Below are 14559 nucleotides of genomic sequence, written 5' to 3'. Positions count from 1 at the left end.
TGTTTGTACCTGTCGAGCTTATGGGGGCTTGGTTAGGTTGTTGTTTTATTATTTTTGATACGTTTAGATTTAGGAGCAGGTCAGTAAACTTTTCTTATCCTTGATTTATTTATCAGATTATTCCAGTATATCAGGATACCTCATCATTGTCTATTGCATTTCATACTCTATACATTATTTTGTACTGAATCCCCATTGCCTTGGGGGAGCTGCATTCATGCATGCAGATCCTGACAGACGACTAAGTAGACCTCCTCAGCAGCAGGATTGACTTTTATCCGGTTGGCTAGCCCCTTTCCTCCGAAGCTGCCAGAGTTGGGAGGTTTGTTACCTTTTGTTGTATATATCTTTATGGGTAGGCTGGGGCCCTGTCTCGCTAATCCTTACTACTCTTAGAGGCTTGCAGACTAGTGTGTGGGGTGTATAGCTATGTTATGGCCATGCTGGCCTATGTTGTTGGTTTGCTGAAACTTGTGAGCTGTTTGATGTATTGTATTAATATATACCTGCTTTTAGTTTTGACATAGATATCATGGTGGCCTCGATGGCCCAATCATGACTTATGTGCTAGTTGGCTATTTATTTATATGATCTCCTAGGAGTAGCTGTTTCTTTTATAGATCAGTTGACAAGGGCCTTGCCGGCCGAGGGCTTAGCTTTAAGCCGAGATATACTTGTTTGTTTTCTTGATTGCGTGTGGCTGCCATGCGCTAGTAGCAAATGGTTCAGTAGGGTCGGGTCGGGCCTAAGTTTTGGCATTAGGAGCCAGTTGCGCCCCTTGAGTTTGGGGGGTTACAGAGATTTACCTAAAATCTGAAAAAATTAATTCAAGCTTTAAAAAAGAATATTTTGACCCTATTAAACTAACACTACTTGACGTTGTACATAATAATAGAACTATTATATGTATCAAAACTAATTGTAACTAAAAATATAAACGAGACCTGGTCAAATAATTAAAACGATTGCTAAATGGATGCTCCAATTGATAATAGACTAGATAGTTGAACATGTTTCACTATTGGAATGATATAGATAAAAATACCTCATGAGATCATTTCAGTATATCATATGATATTGTTGTCGTTAATTCCACCAATCAAACACAACTAAAATAATCTCGCATGCATTTTACCTTGAAATTATTATTATCTATCCCACCAACCTAAGTATTTACCTCCTATAATAGGTCTTTTAGTTGGATCATAATAGCTCAGAGTAAACAGCAGTGCATTATGAATTAGTTCTTTGCTATGTATTCACCTTACATTAATAAACAACTATTCCTCAATTCCAAACAAACATATATAAACAATTTCTCCTTATAATTATGACTACTTCCTCACAAAAATCACTGACTTTTAGTATTGCTAAGACAATTTAGACACTCAAAAACTAGAGATTCTTTTTAATTCCCCACACTTATCTACCCTACCATTAATCCGTTTTTAACCTACTCTGAACTAGTATAAGTTCAACAACAATAAATTAACCTTAATTCAAACAAAGTTGAAAACAATCTCTCTGCCTCACAACAGTACGGGTAAGGTCTGTGAATGTACATCTTACCCTCCCCAGACCCCCACTTATGAGATTATACTTGGTATGTTATTGTTGTTGTAGTATGACTTGCATAAGCCAGCACAACAAACATAGCAAATATAAGCAGAATCTAACAGCAGCGAAATTGCAAGTTAAGCAAACATAAACATAGAAGGAAATGAGACATACTTGGCCATGATAGAACATTGTCAATACCATACATAAAAATTCTGGCTTCACCTAAAACATCAACTTTCCACATGGCGACATTTTGTACAGTCTCGTTGATGTAAAAACTACCTCACTTTTTTATCATTTATACACCGTTTAGAGACTTGATTTTTCCTCTGCATGGCTATCAGGAATATTTGACATCCGAGCCCCAGCATACCTGATCCTATGTATAAACGTCCAACTACACAATATACAGTTCTCTAGTACAAGCAACAACTTTATTTGCAATCACAGCCCATACTGCCCTCAAAGAGAGTTCTAGAGCCAGAGCACAAGATACGGGGGGGGAAATAAAGGAAGAGAGGTAGCTCAAACTAGCCTCGGTCAGCTGTACAACTTTTTTTCCTAAAAGCTAAGCAAGATTTGGAGACTGAGCAGCAATTCTTCGTTCTGCAACATTCATAAAAGCAAATCATTCAGTATCATTGTAACAACTAGATAGGCAAAGTTCTAGTCAAATGCAAGCAGAAGAGCTGCTTACCTCCAGCTGCAACAAGTTTCTCAACACGAGCAACAATGTGTTTTCCATAAGTGTATTTCTTCAGAGCATTCAAGTGAACCTTTATTCTAGAAAGGATCAGCTCACGTTGCTGATCACTGCACGTTTCCAAAACTTTCTGTACAACATAATTTGCAAACTGATCTTTCATCATTGCCTGGGTAAAGAAGGAAGAAAAATGAGAAAATAACACAAATTGAAAGGAACGGCGACATCCACATTAAGACATAGTCAATCAGAGACAGACATGAAATGCATAAGCAAGGCTTTCAGACTTGAAAAGTGAAGCCTTGACTTAATATAGTATAATAAACCTATGAACAAAATTTAATGGAAAAGACAAGAAAAGGAGGTGACGGAGATTAGCAACGGAGATTAGCAAGTCAAACCAGTTTGAAGGGAAAATGCAGACTTGAAAAGTGAAGCCATTAAATGATTAGTATAACTGAATGCATTTGTCAATCCAAGGAGAGAAGTAATAACACATTAGATGCCATAGACAGCCATGAGTCCATGATGCAAAAGTGGATGAGATTTTGAAAGATATCATGGACAGGAGAGTTATAAGGCTTTCCTGTGACAATTAAGGTAAACCATGTTTGGCTAAGAGTTACATGATACCAACAAGTATTTCTCTTCTTTAAGCCATGAAAGCTAACTGCTTACTTACTTCATGCAGAATTTTATCAATCACCTGATCCTGGAACAATGGAAAGGGGATCAAGAATGGCTAAATGTAGTACCACAAGAAAAGGCAAAATGATGTCCTATCGATTTTGTAATCTTCACGAACCAAATGAAAAAATGATTCAGAGAACTCATAGTAAAGCATAATTACTGTCAAGTCTTGCTACAAAGTGAACAGTCTACACAGTGTGGACTTCGAAACAATCATTGCTCAAGGATTCAATTTTTTTGGAAAACACGGGCACCTTACAAAGTGGAGTGCTTCTTATGGTTGGTGGACAAAGAGGCTTGTTTAACATAGGAGATCTTCAAAAATAGGTTTCTGGTTGAGCAGCAGGCACCACTAGTGTGGAAAAGATTCTCGTACTATTGGTTTATTAGCCACCTCGTCATTCACAGTAAGGTGATTGCCTTGCTATGGCTTAATTTTCTCAACATACTGGGGTTTCGATGGGTGATGTTCAAAACCACAACTTGGTTGTTGCAATATTGGCACTGAAAGAGAAGGAAAAGGGAAAATAATTTGATGGAGCACTATTCCATCTTGCATTTGGACACTGTGAAAACGAAAGGAATGTATCATGTTTTGAAGACAAAATCACCTCAATATAACAGATCAAGTTTAATTGCACAGGTTTGTTTTGGTTTGGTGTAAGGAAAAACTTGTAAATGAAACAGACTCTACAGTTACCCTCTTAGAATCCCTACAAGATTATATTAGGGTTCTTTTAGTTTTTGCTTATTTGTAGTTTTGGTCTTTTTTAGTGCTTCATATAATAATATATTTACCTTTCTCAAAGAACGGTCTTTAAAAACTTCCTGCCCTTGGGAAAAGAAATTTTGACACAAAATATTTCATTTTCAATTGAAGTGATACCACCCTAAACAACTTCTCATTTTCAATTGAAATGATACCACCCTAAACAACTTCCTAGCTGCCACTTTTCACCAACTAAAACTTTTACAGAAATGAGTAGCTATCAACAAGCTCCATGCTGATACCTTCAAACTCAAATACTTTAAAAGAAAGGCTTCTGGCCACTGTTCAATTCTGGAGTTCCTCGAGATCCAGTTAAGGAAAATGACAGAACAGTGTAACATGGTTTTTTGAGCTCCTTGTTTATTAAAGTATTTCGTTGCCTCTTCTCATACCTACCGTTTAGATCTAAGATTCCAACTCTTCCATACCCTATTGTTCTAAAAAAAATGAAAAAATATTAGATATCCTACCAATCTCTCCAATCTAGTTTAAGGTTACATTAGTAGACAATACATTAATACTGAATGGTAGAAATAAGACACTTATCCTATTAGAACTAACCAATACTAGAGATATTAAGGTGCATAATAGATCAATATGAACATTAAGAGCTGTCTCATATAATTACCAGTTGTTGCTAGTATCGTATTCTATGACCTGGGCTCTGCTTCACAATAAGTACACAGGAGCCAAATCTTCAGCATTGTGAGTTAATAGGTTGTTACAAGAATGCTACAACAATAAGGGACCACTGAAAAGACCGTATAAATATCATGGCCTCACCAATTCTATAGGTATGTACATCCTAAACTGCAAGCTATGTTGCTCGACACTTCGAAAATGTCGAGGGGTGCGTGTGGGATCCGACTGACTGTGGCAACATTTTTGGAGAGTCGAGCAACTTAGACTGTAAGTACCAAAATATCCAGCACCACCGTAAGGGCCTAGTAAAATGATGTTATTCATGAACATTGGTGTTTTTGACCAGATACAAGAGTTAAATTTTACAAAAAGAGAAAAATAGAGAACGCTCAACCTCTATTACATCCAAGGGTTGGAAATTTTATACCCTATTCCCAAACTCTGATGAGGATATCTCAACATTACATAGATCCAAGCCAAACAAATGAGGGAGGTTAAAAATGTTAGAAGGTCCAGAACAAGGCAGTATAGAATAATGAGAACATAATTGTCATCAAAAAGAATAATGGGAACATAATAATTATACACAGCAATATTATACTTGAAACTAAGACTAGAAATAAAACAAAGCTTAGACAAACCTGAAGAGGTTCATTTTCATCAGTCGTGCCGAGCATCTCATCCACCAGGAGCTGCCTTTCGCTGGCACCACCAAAAGCTAGACACTTCTCAACAACATTAGAGGCAAACTTCTGCTGGCTCATTTGCACAATCTTCCCAGCTAGTTCCTTGATAATAGCAGAACGCTCGTGTGGCTTCCCATGCTCCAGTACATGCTGCCAGTGTTGCATTTAAAATAAAAGGGGGAGGGTGGGGGGTATCTCAGCAACGGATGAGAAAAATCTTCAAAGAAACATGAGTACTAAAGAACATAGCATGGTTGGATTCCAAATATTGAAAAGAGCAAAAAGAGCTTTTTCCCTCACAGCAAGCCTATAACGAGTCCTTTAGCAAGAAAAACATTATAACTAAGTGGAGCAAGAGCTGAAGTTTAGTGAGGTATGGAAGATGGATTGACAATAACTTTGATCTAAGATCCACATTTGCCTTTACAAAGAAAGCATATTTGGCACCAGTAACGAAGCTACGCAAATGTCCACGGTAGTTAAGTTTCCACACCCTTCCAACATTGCTATAAGTCCGATTTCGAGAACATACCGTATTAGTCCTCCTTTTTTATATTTATTAACGGGGTCAACATTTTCTTAGACATAAATAAAAGGCATTCATTGAAAAATCAAATCAAAATGCACAATACTACATTTCTTGAACAAGTGACTCCATATGCTATTTCCGCATCAAATTTATGAAATGGATGCATTGTGTGAATTGTTCCATAATATGTTGTAAAGGATATGAGAAGGAAAACAGGATACATCACAATACTCCAAAAGCAAAGCATGCAGGTTATTTCAGAAAAGCACATACCTGAATAACATAATTACCATATTGATCTTGTGCCAACATGCTAACAGATCCCAGAATTTCTTCCATCACTTTACTTTGTGTAATTGCATCACAGCAGTGTTCCAATACTCTCTGCCAGATAAAGAAAATTCTTCAAAATAAACTACAAATGACTGTGATGAATAACACTACTGCACATTACTCATCTACCTGAATTACACGACAGCCATATGGATGGGTGGAGAGATTCACAACTTGACCAAAAAATGTAGAGACGATGAATTGAATGTGTTCTTCTGGTACACATTCAATACACTTCTGGACGACATGATTCCCATTCTGATCTCGTACACAACGCATGACATGACCATCAAGCTCCTCAACCATTTTAATCTTCTGGTCCACATCTACCACTTCTATTGCCTGCAAGTGAACCAAAATTTTGTTTGATCAAAGCTTTGAACTCACAGAGTTCATATACTTGGAAAGCAGCTCATAATCAGCCAATTAGTTAGAACTCTTTAACATTTATCACACATCAGGGTCACTGGCAGAGCAAATATAAATCTCCAGCAACTACATAACATTATTGCTTAAATAGTTATATTACTTTTGAGCTATTTTTCTTATTGGGATAAATATCTTTTGAACCAAAGATACAACGGAAACAAGTCTGCATAAACAATTTATAATTCAGTTCTGTGAACCTTCTGAATCACGCGGCAACCATACATCTGAAGGCTCAGTGTTAATACATGGCTAAAGAGCTTGCTAGCCAATTCTCTCCTCTGAGATGCCATTCCATGTTCAAAAAACTGAAAGGGAAGTATTTGAGTCAGTCTAAGCAAAACACTCTAAGAGAGCACAAGACAGTGGTCATTATCCACCTCCCACTCCACACTGAAACCAAAGTTACGCATACCTTCTGGATTACGTAATTACCAAAAACATCAGTCATCAAAGTAAGAGCTTGGGGAATAATTTCCTGAAAAACCATGTTTTTCTCCTCAGGGGTGGCAGTTTCCAGTTTTTGTTGGATGAACCGGCTACCATACTGGTCCGCACTGATTGTATATGATATAGACAATTTCAGAATAATTTCTGATCAACTTACTATTAAATAGGAACAATTCTAAGTAAAAAAAAAAATGCACGACAAAATTCACTAGATACCTGAACTCGACAACGTGACCAGCAATTTCTGAAAGCTCAAAACACCTGGTCTTATTACTCTTGAACTCTTCCAATAGAGAGGAAGCAAAGCTGTTTTCCATGTTATCCAAGTGCCATGGTCCTATTACACCTGAAGTTACGTTTCTCATTGCACCAGGGAACCTCATATTATAATCACCGTGCCTCATTGGACTACCAGGACCAACTGGAGAGTTTGGAACGACAGGACTTGCCAAGGGACTTCCAGGATATGATAAACCGACTCCAAATGCAGGATTGCCATAATAGCCATGATGACTTGAACCACTACCTTTACTGCTGAGTGGGACACCATATTGTGACTTCGGGGATAGTGCATTACCAAGATAAGCTTTCTGAAGCAAGTCCATATAGGAATTGGCCATGTAGTTCCTATCCATCGAAGGATCATTCAGTGCGGCAACCTGTGCAACATATTCAGCTGTCAAGTACTGAAGATACATAGGATCCATGAAGGATGCCTGTAAAGCACTCCCAGACATTTGATTTCCCATTCTGCTGAGATTCTGCTCTGAGACCCCAGAGTTCAAATGAGATGCCCCTAGCATTCGAGAGTCCATTCCAGGTAAAGCCATCCCAGACGCGGCAGCAGCAGTTTCAAACAAAGGAGGCAGATTATAGTTGCCAAGATGGCTTGTCACTGGATTGACGGAATGACTACCTAAACCATAATTGGAAGGACTATCCATATGCTGATATTGAGAAAGTACACCACCTCCACCATTCAGTGTGGACGTTTGAGATCCTTTCACATAAGAATTATTAGAGGCAACTGCAGATCTGTGCAGATCGTCATGGAGGTTAGAACTGTTAAGGTCTGACCGCCCATTGTTGCCAGCACCAGTGTCAATATATGGTCCTTTAGCAGAGTGAGATTTAGACGACATATTAAACTGAGCAGATTCAGATCTCTTCAGATATGCATGCTGCTGAGAGTTATTCTGACTACCTGTTAAATTGTAAGAATATTATTTGTAACAGGCATTGTGTATAATCTGAGAAAGATCTATATCTAACATACCATTTGAAAGATTCATGCTAGACAAAGCAGCAAGCAGATCTGCAGACTCGGCGGTGTGAGAGACACCATTAAATGAATTTGGACTATTAACGCTCCTCTTCTCAGAAGTGGCTACCCTTCCTCCACCGATAGGAGTGAGGGAAGGGCTAGGAGCCCTAGCAATGCGCTGGGCATCAGGAGTAGTGCTTCTTGATAAGGAAGCCCCCAAAGCAGCAGCATATGTAAAGGAAGCAGGCGCCCCAACATGTTGAGCAGCAGATGAGCCTTGTCCATTAGATACTGACCTTAAAGGATCTGAAGTTGAAAACTCATGACGGAGGTGAGACAGCTCAGCTTCTGCTGAACCCAAGTTATCACTACTTTCATCAAAAGCATTGCGGCTAGCTGGTCGTGAAGGGGGACCAGGAGCAGGAGTCGCACGGCTCAAGTCATCCTGAAGTAACATAATTTATAACCCATCAGAATGGTCATTTAAAAAAAAAGAAATATTGACAAACTGTAACACTTTCTATTGGAGAAACCTAAAGGTGTTTTTCACCTTGCAGCTAGAAGGTTATACTACATAACAGATATCATTAACGATTTATTACATTGGTTGGATCTCAAGTTACAAAATGGAAGAAAAAATTAACAAGAGACATCTATATCAGCATAAGAATGGCATATTAAAAAGAATCAGATGACAGGCAGCAAGCAGTTGAAGATTCTCCATTACATTCTAAAAGGTATACTTTCCTAGATTCAGTGCAATTACCAAGACTTCCCTATATACAGTATGAAAACTCCAGTTATATACACAGGTAAATAAATCCCATACACATATCACCAAGCACAAAAAAAAAGATGCAAAAAATAGGAAGGACATAACATGTCCGGATGTAATTGCAGAAAGAGCAGGGAACATTTCCACTGTTTAGCCAGTAAGGTTAGAAGAAAATTACCAAACAGCTACTTCTGTTTTTCTCCAAGGGGACTCGATTTTGGGAAAGCAAAGAGGTCTTAAAATATTGAGTCAAAACTCAATCCACGCAGATGGAGTAAAAGTGGAATCAGCATGACTGGACCAGATCTTAATTAAAAGAAACATCAACTAATCATTCCACTTATTCCTTGGTCCATCAAGAAGTGACCCAATATGCTACTGATACACAGATGAAACAAATATATAATAAAAACTTGTCATGTTCATATACCCACTAATTGGACAGAGTTATGGTTTTCAAGTTATCACTTGTTATTACACTATTTTGTGTTTATCATGCCAGTGCAAAAACCAGTATCATCTATGGAATATACTATACTCATTTTTGCAATTATAGGTGGTTCTTGAAGGACTGTAGAATGAAAAGAATGAAAAAATAGGACTATCAATAGCAGAATTTCCTTAAGACGCATAAGTGCCTAGTATTTTCATCATCCTAACTAAATGATTGAGTAAATGGAGTTATGAATCTATCAAAATATGTCATGAACAAATAGTTTAACAGAGACAGAAATGAAAAGTATAATTACTAATGCACACATATATGCAAAATATTTCAAGGTAGGAATGCTATCATGAACTCATACAGCCATAGAACATTATACTCTAGTATACTACAATTTCAAAAGTAAGTTTTACAAATTTGGAATCTCAAATCATGCCTAAATACCTCCAAAAAACCTGTAGATAGCTGTTTGGTTCTATTCCAAAAACATACAGCTTTGTCCAGTAAAATTAACAAGATTATTTCTTACAGAAAAAATCCTAATATTTAAAGCATTTGATACCTCAATATGGAAGAAACATCCATTAATCAAAGTTCAAATTGAAACTAACAAAGTTTCATGTGTGCACCTGAAATATTTCAGCAATGCTCTTCTGTTTACTACCTAGTCCTAGTCCTGGTAACCCAATCAGCCCATCACCACCCCACTCTACTGAACCCTGCAATTTGTCTGACTCATTCTCGTTCTCAGCTTTTATCGAGTTAAACCCCGGAGGCATAGCAAAGAGTGACCTCCCACTACTACTCCCATTATCATTCTTGTTCACCTTCCTCCTATCCCCAATTGCAGAACTCCCTCCTTGCATCCTCTGTGCAAACCTCCAATCCTCCTTAGACAACAGTGGTGGAGGTAACCTAGGGTTAAGATTAACATTCGCGTAATAGTACGATAAGTAAGCAGGATCAGACCTAAGCTCCTCTTCAGACCTGAACCCATTATTGTTAAACAACCCACCTACTGCACTTAAAGAACCCTCAATAGTAGGTGGAGCTGACCCACTTCTATACAAATTCAGCTCCTTTTCATGATCATCAGCTTCTTGTCTCCTCTGTTCACGAAGTAACATTCCTATCTCTTTCTCAAACTCATCACCAAACGAATTCTCATTGTTTCCAAGCATTGGACTTGGACCAAATTCAGATAGCATCTTTCACAAAAAAAATAAAATTAAACACTTTATAGTACTCCGCTCATCACCACAACAAAATATAATTTATACCCACAAACCCTAACAACCCAAGAAAGCTAAAAAGATCAAAACTTTATGATACAAACACCAAAAATCAAAAACCCCACATATCAAAACATGAATATCAAAGATTTAATTCAAGAAAAATCTAATCTTTGATCACATAACTCCATGAAAGTTATGTATAAACATGGAGATAATGAAAGCGGTGTAAAGGGGTTGAGGGGATTTTATTGAATATGTTGTGGGAGAGAGAGAAAAAGTGAGAGAGCAAGAAAAATTCAATCTTTGCGGCGAATTGTAGTTATAAAGGTAGTTTTAGGGTTTTGTTTTTCAACACTACAAAAGATTATCATTTTCTTTTTTTACTACTTGGAAATAGGAGTATATAAAAATAAGAAAATAATTCCTCAATAATAAATTAAATTACCTTTCCTTAATTAAAGGGACCTAATTGACCAAGTGAAAAAAATAAGTACATATTTATAGATAGATACTTGTTGAAAGTGCAGCACAATGATGTTTGTCTACCTCGTGTTCTTGTAGAAGAATCTAAAGATGACACGACACGTGTACATTGTAGATTCGGAAAAAACTAACCAAACACTGTCTTAACCAATTAAAATTTAACAAATGGCTTGTTGTGGTAAGTTAATATTTCTGTAAAAATTTAGTGTTTTATTTCCTAATATTGAAAAAAGGACTGGGTTTAGTTACAGGCAGGTGGGTTAGTTTTTATTACTTTACAGATTTTTGGCAAGTGTAGCTGATATGGTAAATGTCAATTTCAAGTCTTTCCTCTTTTAAATATAAAATATACCAACAACTAAGGAAAAAAGTTCAGATTTGTCTATGTGTGTAATTCCAAATTGTTCAATTTTATGTGCTATTATGCTTTTGGTTCATTCATATCGTTAGAATTATAGTGTGAAATGGGCAAATTAATGTGTCAAAGTATTTTCATGACAAAGTTTCAAATCTAATTCAATTGTTCTTAATTAACTTTTTAGATTAGAATTTCATTAGGGGGTTAAGGCCCAAGGATAAAATGAGACTTTTCCTTAATGCAGGGTAAGATTAAATTCAAAATATATTAGAGTGAATCTGCTCAAGTTCAGATAGTAGTGCATGATCAAATTTGAGAATTTTTTTCCTAAAATACAATATTAACAAAGCAAAGTGCGATGCACAAGGTATATTCTAAGTAAACTACAAACTCATTGGTACAAGTATTTTTCTACAAGATTGAGTAACAGTATTTTAATCATTGAAAACAAATGAGAAATATAGGGCATGAGGGAGAATTTATGACAATAATCAAATTTTACACAAAATTACTAAAAATGAAAAAAAAAAAGTGCTTAATTTTCTCTTAATTTTTCAAATAGATAAGTAAAAATAAATATATTTTTAATATCGGGTAAATATGAATGAACGAAACAAAATTAAATATATATAATATAATAAATTTGACAATTAATAAGGAAGAGACAAAGAACTTTCAAAGAAATAAAATCAAATTTTGTGTTAAATATGTGTAAATACGAGAAAGATTCTTGGAGTCGGAAAGATCTGTTCTTACTGATAATAAAAACATTTTAAAAAGGGTTATTAAAAGTAGAGTTACTGAAGATGAATAATAAATTGTTGCGTTTGACTAGGAGTATTAATAACTAAGGTCAATAATTTATTTGAGCCCATAAACTGAATTATACTTATATTTAAAATGAAAAAGGTGAAATTATAACATTGATGTTATTTGTTTTGATTTTTGATCATAAATTAGGAGAGGATGGCTAAACAAAAAAATCAATCGAAATGAATTAATCTTCAAATATATCTCCACCTTATTGGGTACATTATATTAGCTCAAAAAAACATATGCACTAATATAAAATATAAAAAAAGTTCATGTGCATAATCACTATGGATCGTAGTAGGATAGTTGAATTTCGAATTTAAATTTTTTAAAATATAAAAATAATTTGAATATTAATGAATATCAAAAATTGGATGAAAAATATATTATAAATAGTAAAAAAATTCTACATGAGTTATCAAGATAAGTCAAAATGTAATGTGGATGGCAATTAAATTAGCAAGATCGCATCACTATTACATGTTTAAACTTTAGAGTAACAACCAAGAATATGATTTAATAATTAATTTGAAAATCATGGATCAAATGTCAAAGGAGATAAAAGGAAATATTAGGTATTTTTTTATACAAATATATTTAATTTTGATTTGATGGGAAATAATAAAAAAATAGTCGTTATAAAAAAATATAGGTTTGGGCATTTAGAATAGATTCCTAAAGTAGAGAGGCTAGAATAAAGTGATGGTGGGCATGTATGTGTCTACTTTGTATTAAGAGATTGAGACTTACGTGATGTGATGGAAATAAGATGCTTTTATTAGTTTTTTTCATGCAGCATTTGTTTTTTCTCCACACTATTCTCTAATGAGCCAAATTTTTTAGCTACGAATGGTTTTAAAAAGTTATTTTAATAATTAGAACTAATATTATAAAAGCTCAATAAATAAAAACACTTATTTGGAGTTTGTCATTTATATAATAATAATGATAAAAGTTTGAAATTTCAGGTTAGAGTAGGTAGAGAAATTTCAACCATAACATGTAGAGTAATCTTAAAATGGAATTGAAACACCTGTAATCATATTAGTCCTTGGTGTATTCAAGTTGAATTATTTGCCTGATTAAATTAATATATTTTATTAGATCACCTTTATCGATATTAATAGGGTAATTTTATCTATATATTGTACTAAGATAATATCACTTTGTAGAACGCTAATAATTTTTGCCACAAAAAATAAGCTAGCGTTTGATCCTAATTTTTCAAATATTCTTGGCAATTCATATTTGGGTGAAATTTTTGGTGAAGATTCACCATGTGTTTAGCCCCAAATTTTTCCAAAAATATTTAACTATTTCAAAAATATGATTCATACCCATAAGTTCTAAAAATTATTTAAAATACACATATATTTATATTATCATTTTATAATGAATATGTTCCATTAAAAATAACCTATAATGTAATTGATAACGATTCACAATAATAAAATAACAATATAGGCAAGACAATACATTAATTGCAAATTCAAACTTGTCATTGATTCAGTTATAATTATTACCACATTAAACACAAATTGTTCTTTTTTTCTCAATTTTATCACTCAAATTAGAATTCAAACTTTTTCGGAGGAGGTAGTAACAAATATTAATTGGAATTAATAAATAATGGTATTTTTTATAAAATATAAAAGTTTGGGATAATTTTTAATTTTTTAAAAATTCTCAAATATTAGGATTTGATCCAAAACTAGTTTATTCTAATATTTGGGAACTTGGGATACTTGGCATTCCAATTTTTTCCTGAATATTGTTGGGGCCAAACGGGTTCTAATTATTGTTCAATTATTTACACCACATTCTTGTCAAATCACATATCCATTCCTCAAATTGGGCCCATTGGTCTTAAATCGGGCCCAGTATTCCTCCTCTTTCCTACTCTAGCCCATACATTTCTTCGTTACTACCTAAATCTCTCATTATAATCCTTCCTCGTGTAACGGATCCACATTTTAAATGTTGATATTTTGAATTATGAAATACTCCTATATATTTAACTAGTGAAATTGTTCGCGCTACGCGCGATATATATAAATTTATTTAATTGATAAAAAATTGCAATAAAATATAAATGTAAGATATACATATGTAAAATATAAAAATCTTAGAGGCGTATGGAACTCTCAGGAGTCATCCCTAAGCTGAAAGCAAAGACTTGAGGCGTGCATTGATTCATCTCCTGCTCTGCATTACCTTCACACAGTATTCAGCTTCAACAACCTTACATGCAATTGCAATATTAATATCTTTATTTTCTCTTCTACATTAAGCTTCCTGTATAACCTTATACAATACGTATGTAATATATTTTCTAAATACAATCATGCCATCGTTATTTTCACATCAATCAAATTTTTTGTCCGTGCCTTGCACGGGC

The 14559-nt window shown here is 34.8% G+C and overlaps 1 protein-coding gene across 1 annotated transcript; it reads right to left on the bottom strand.

Moving 5' to 3' along the window:
* Positions 1–1705: 1705 nt before the first annotated feature.
* On the bottom strand, positions 1706–10851 carry LOC102600046 (pumilio homolog 2-like). The gene is made up of 10 exons (XM_006350721.2): positions 9902–10851; positions 8065–8497; positions 7005–7992; positions 6754–6895; positions 6539–6646; positions 6042–6254; positions 5853–5963; positions 5006–5200; positions 2258–2432; positions 1706–2166 (listed from the first exon to the last, which is right to left on the bottom strand). Exons 1-10 carry the CDS (start codon positions 10478–10480, stop codon positions 2129–2131), a joined length of 2982 nt encoding a protein of 993 aa, XP_006350783.1. The 5' UTR covers positions 10481–10851; the 3' UTR covers positions 1706–2128.
* Between the last annotated feature and the right edge of the window lie 3708 nt (positions 10852–14559).

Source organism: Solanum tuberosum, unplaced genomic scaffold, assembly GCF_000226075.1.
Source record: "Solanum tuberosum cultivar DM 1-3 516 R44 unplaced genomic scaffold, SolTub_3.0 scf00128, whole genome shotgun sequence".
NCBI lineage: Eukaryota > Viridiplantae > Streptophyta > Magnoliopsida > Solanales > Solanaceae > Solanum > Solanum tuberosum.
The sequence above is the reverse complement of the archived record's forward strand: the minus strand, read 5'-3'. Positions and strand labels throughout refer to the sequence as shown.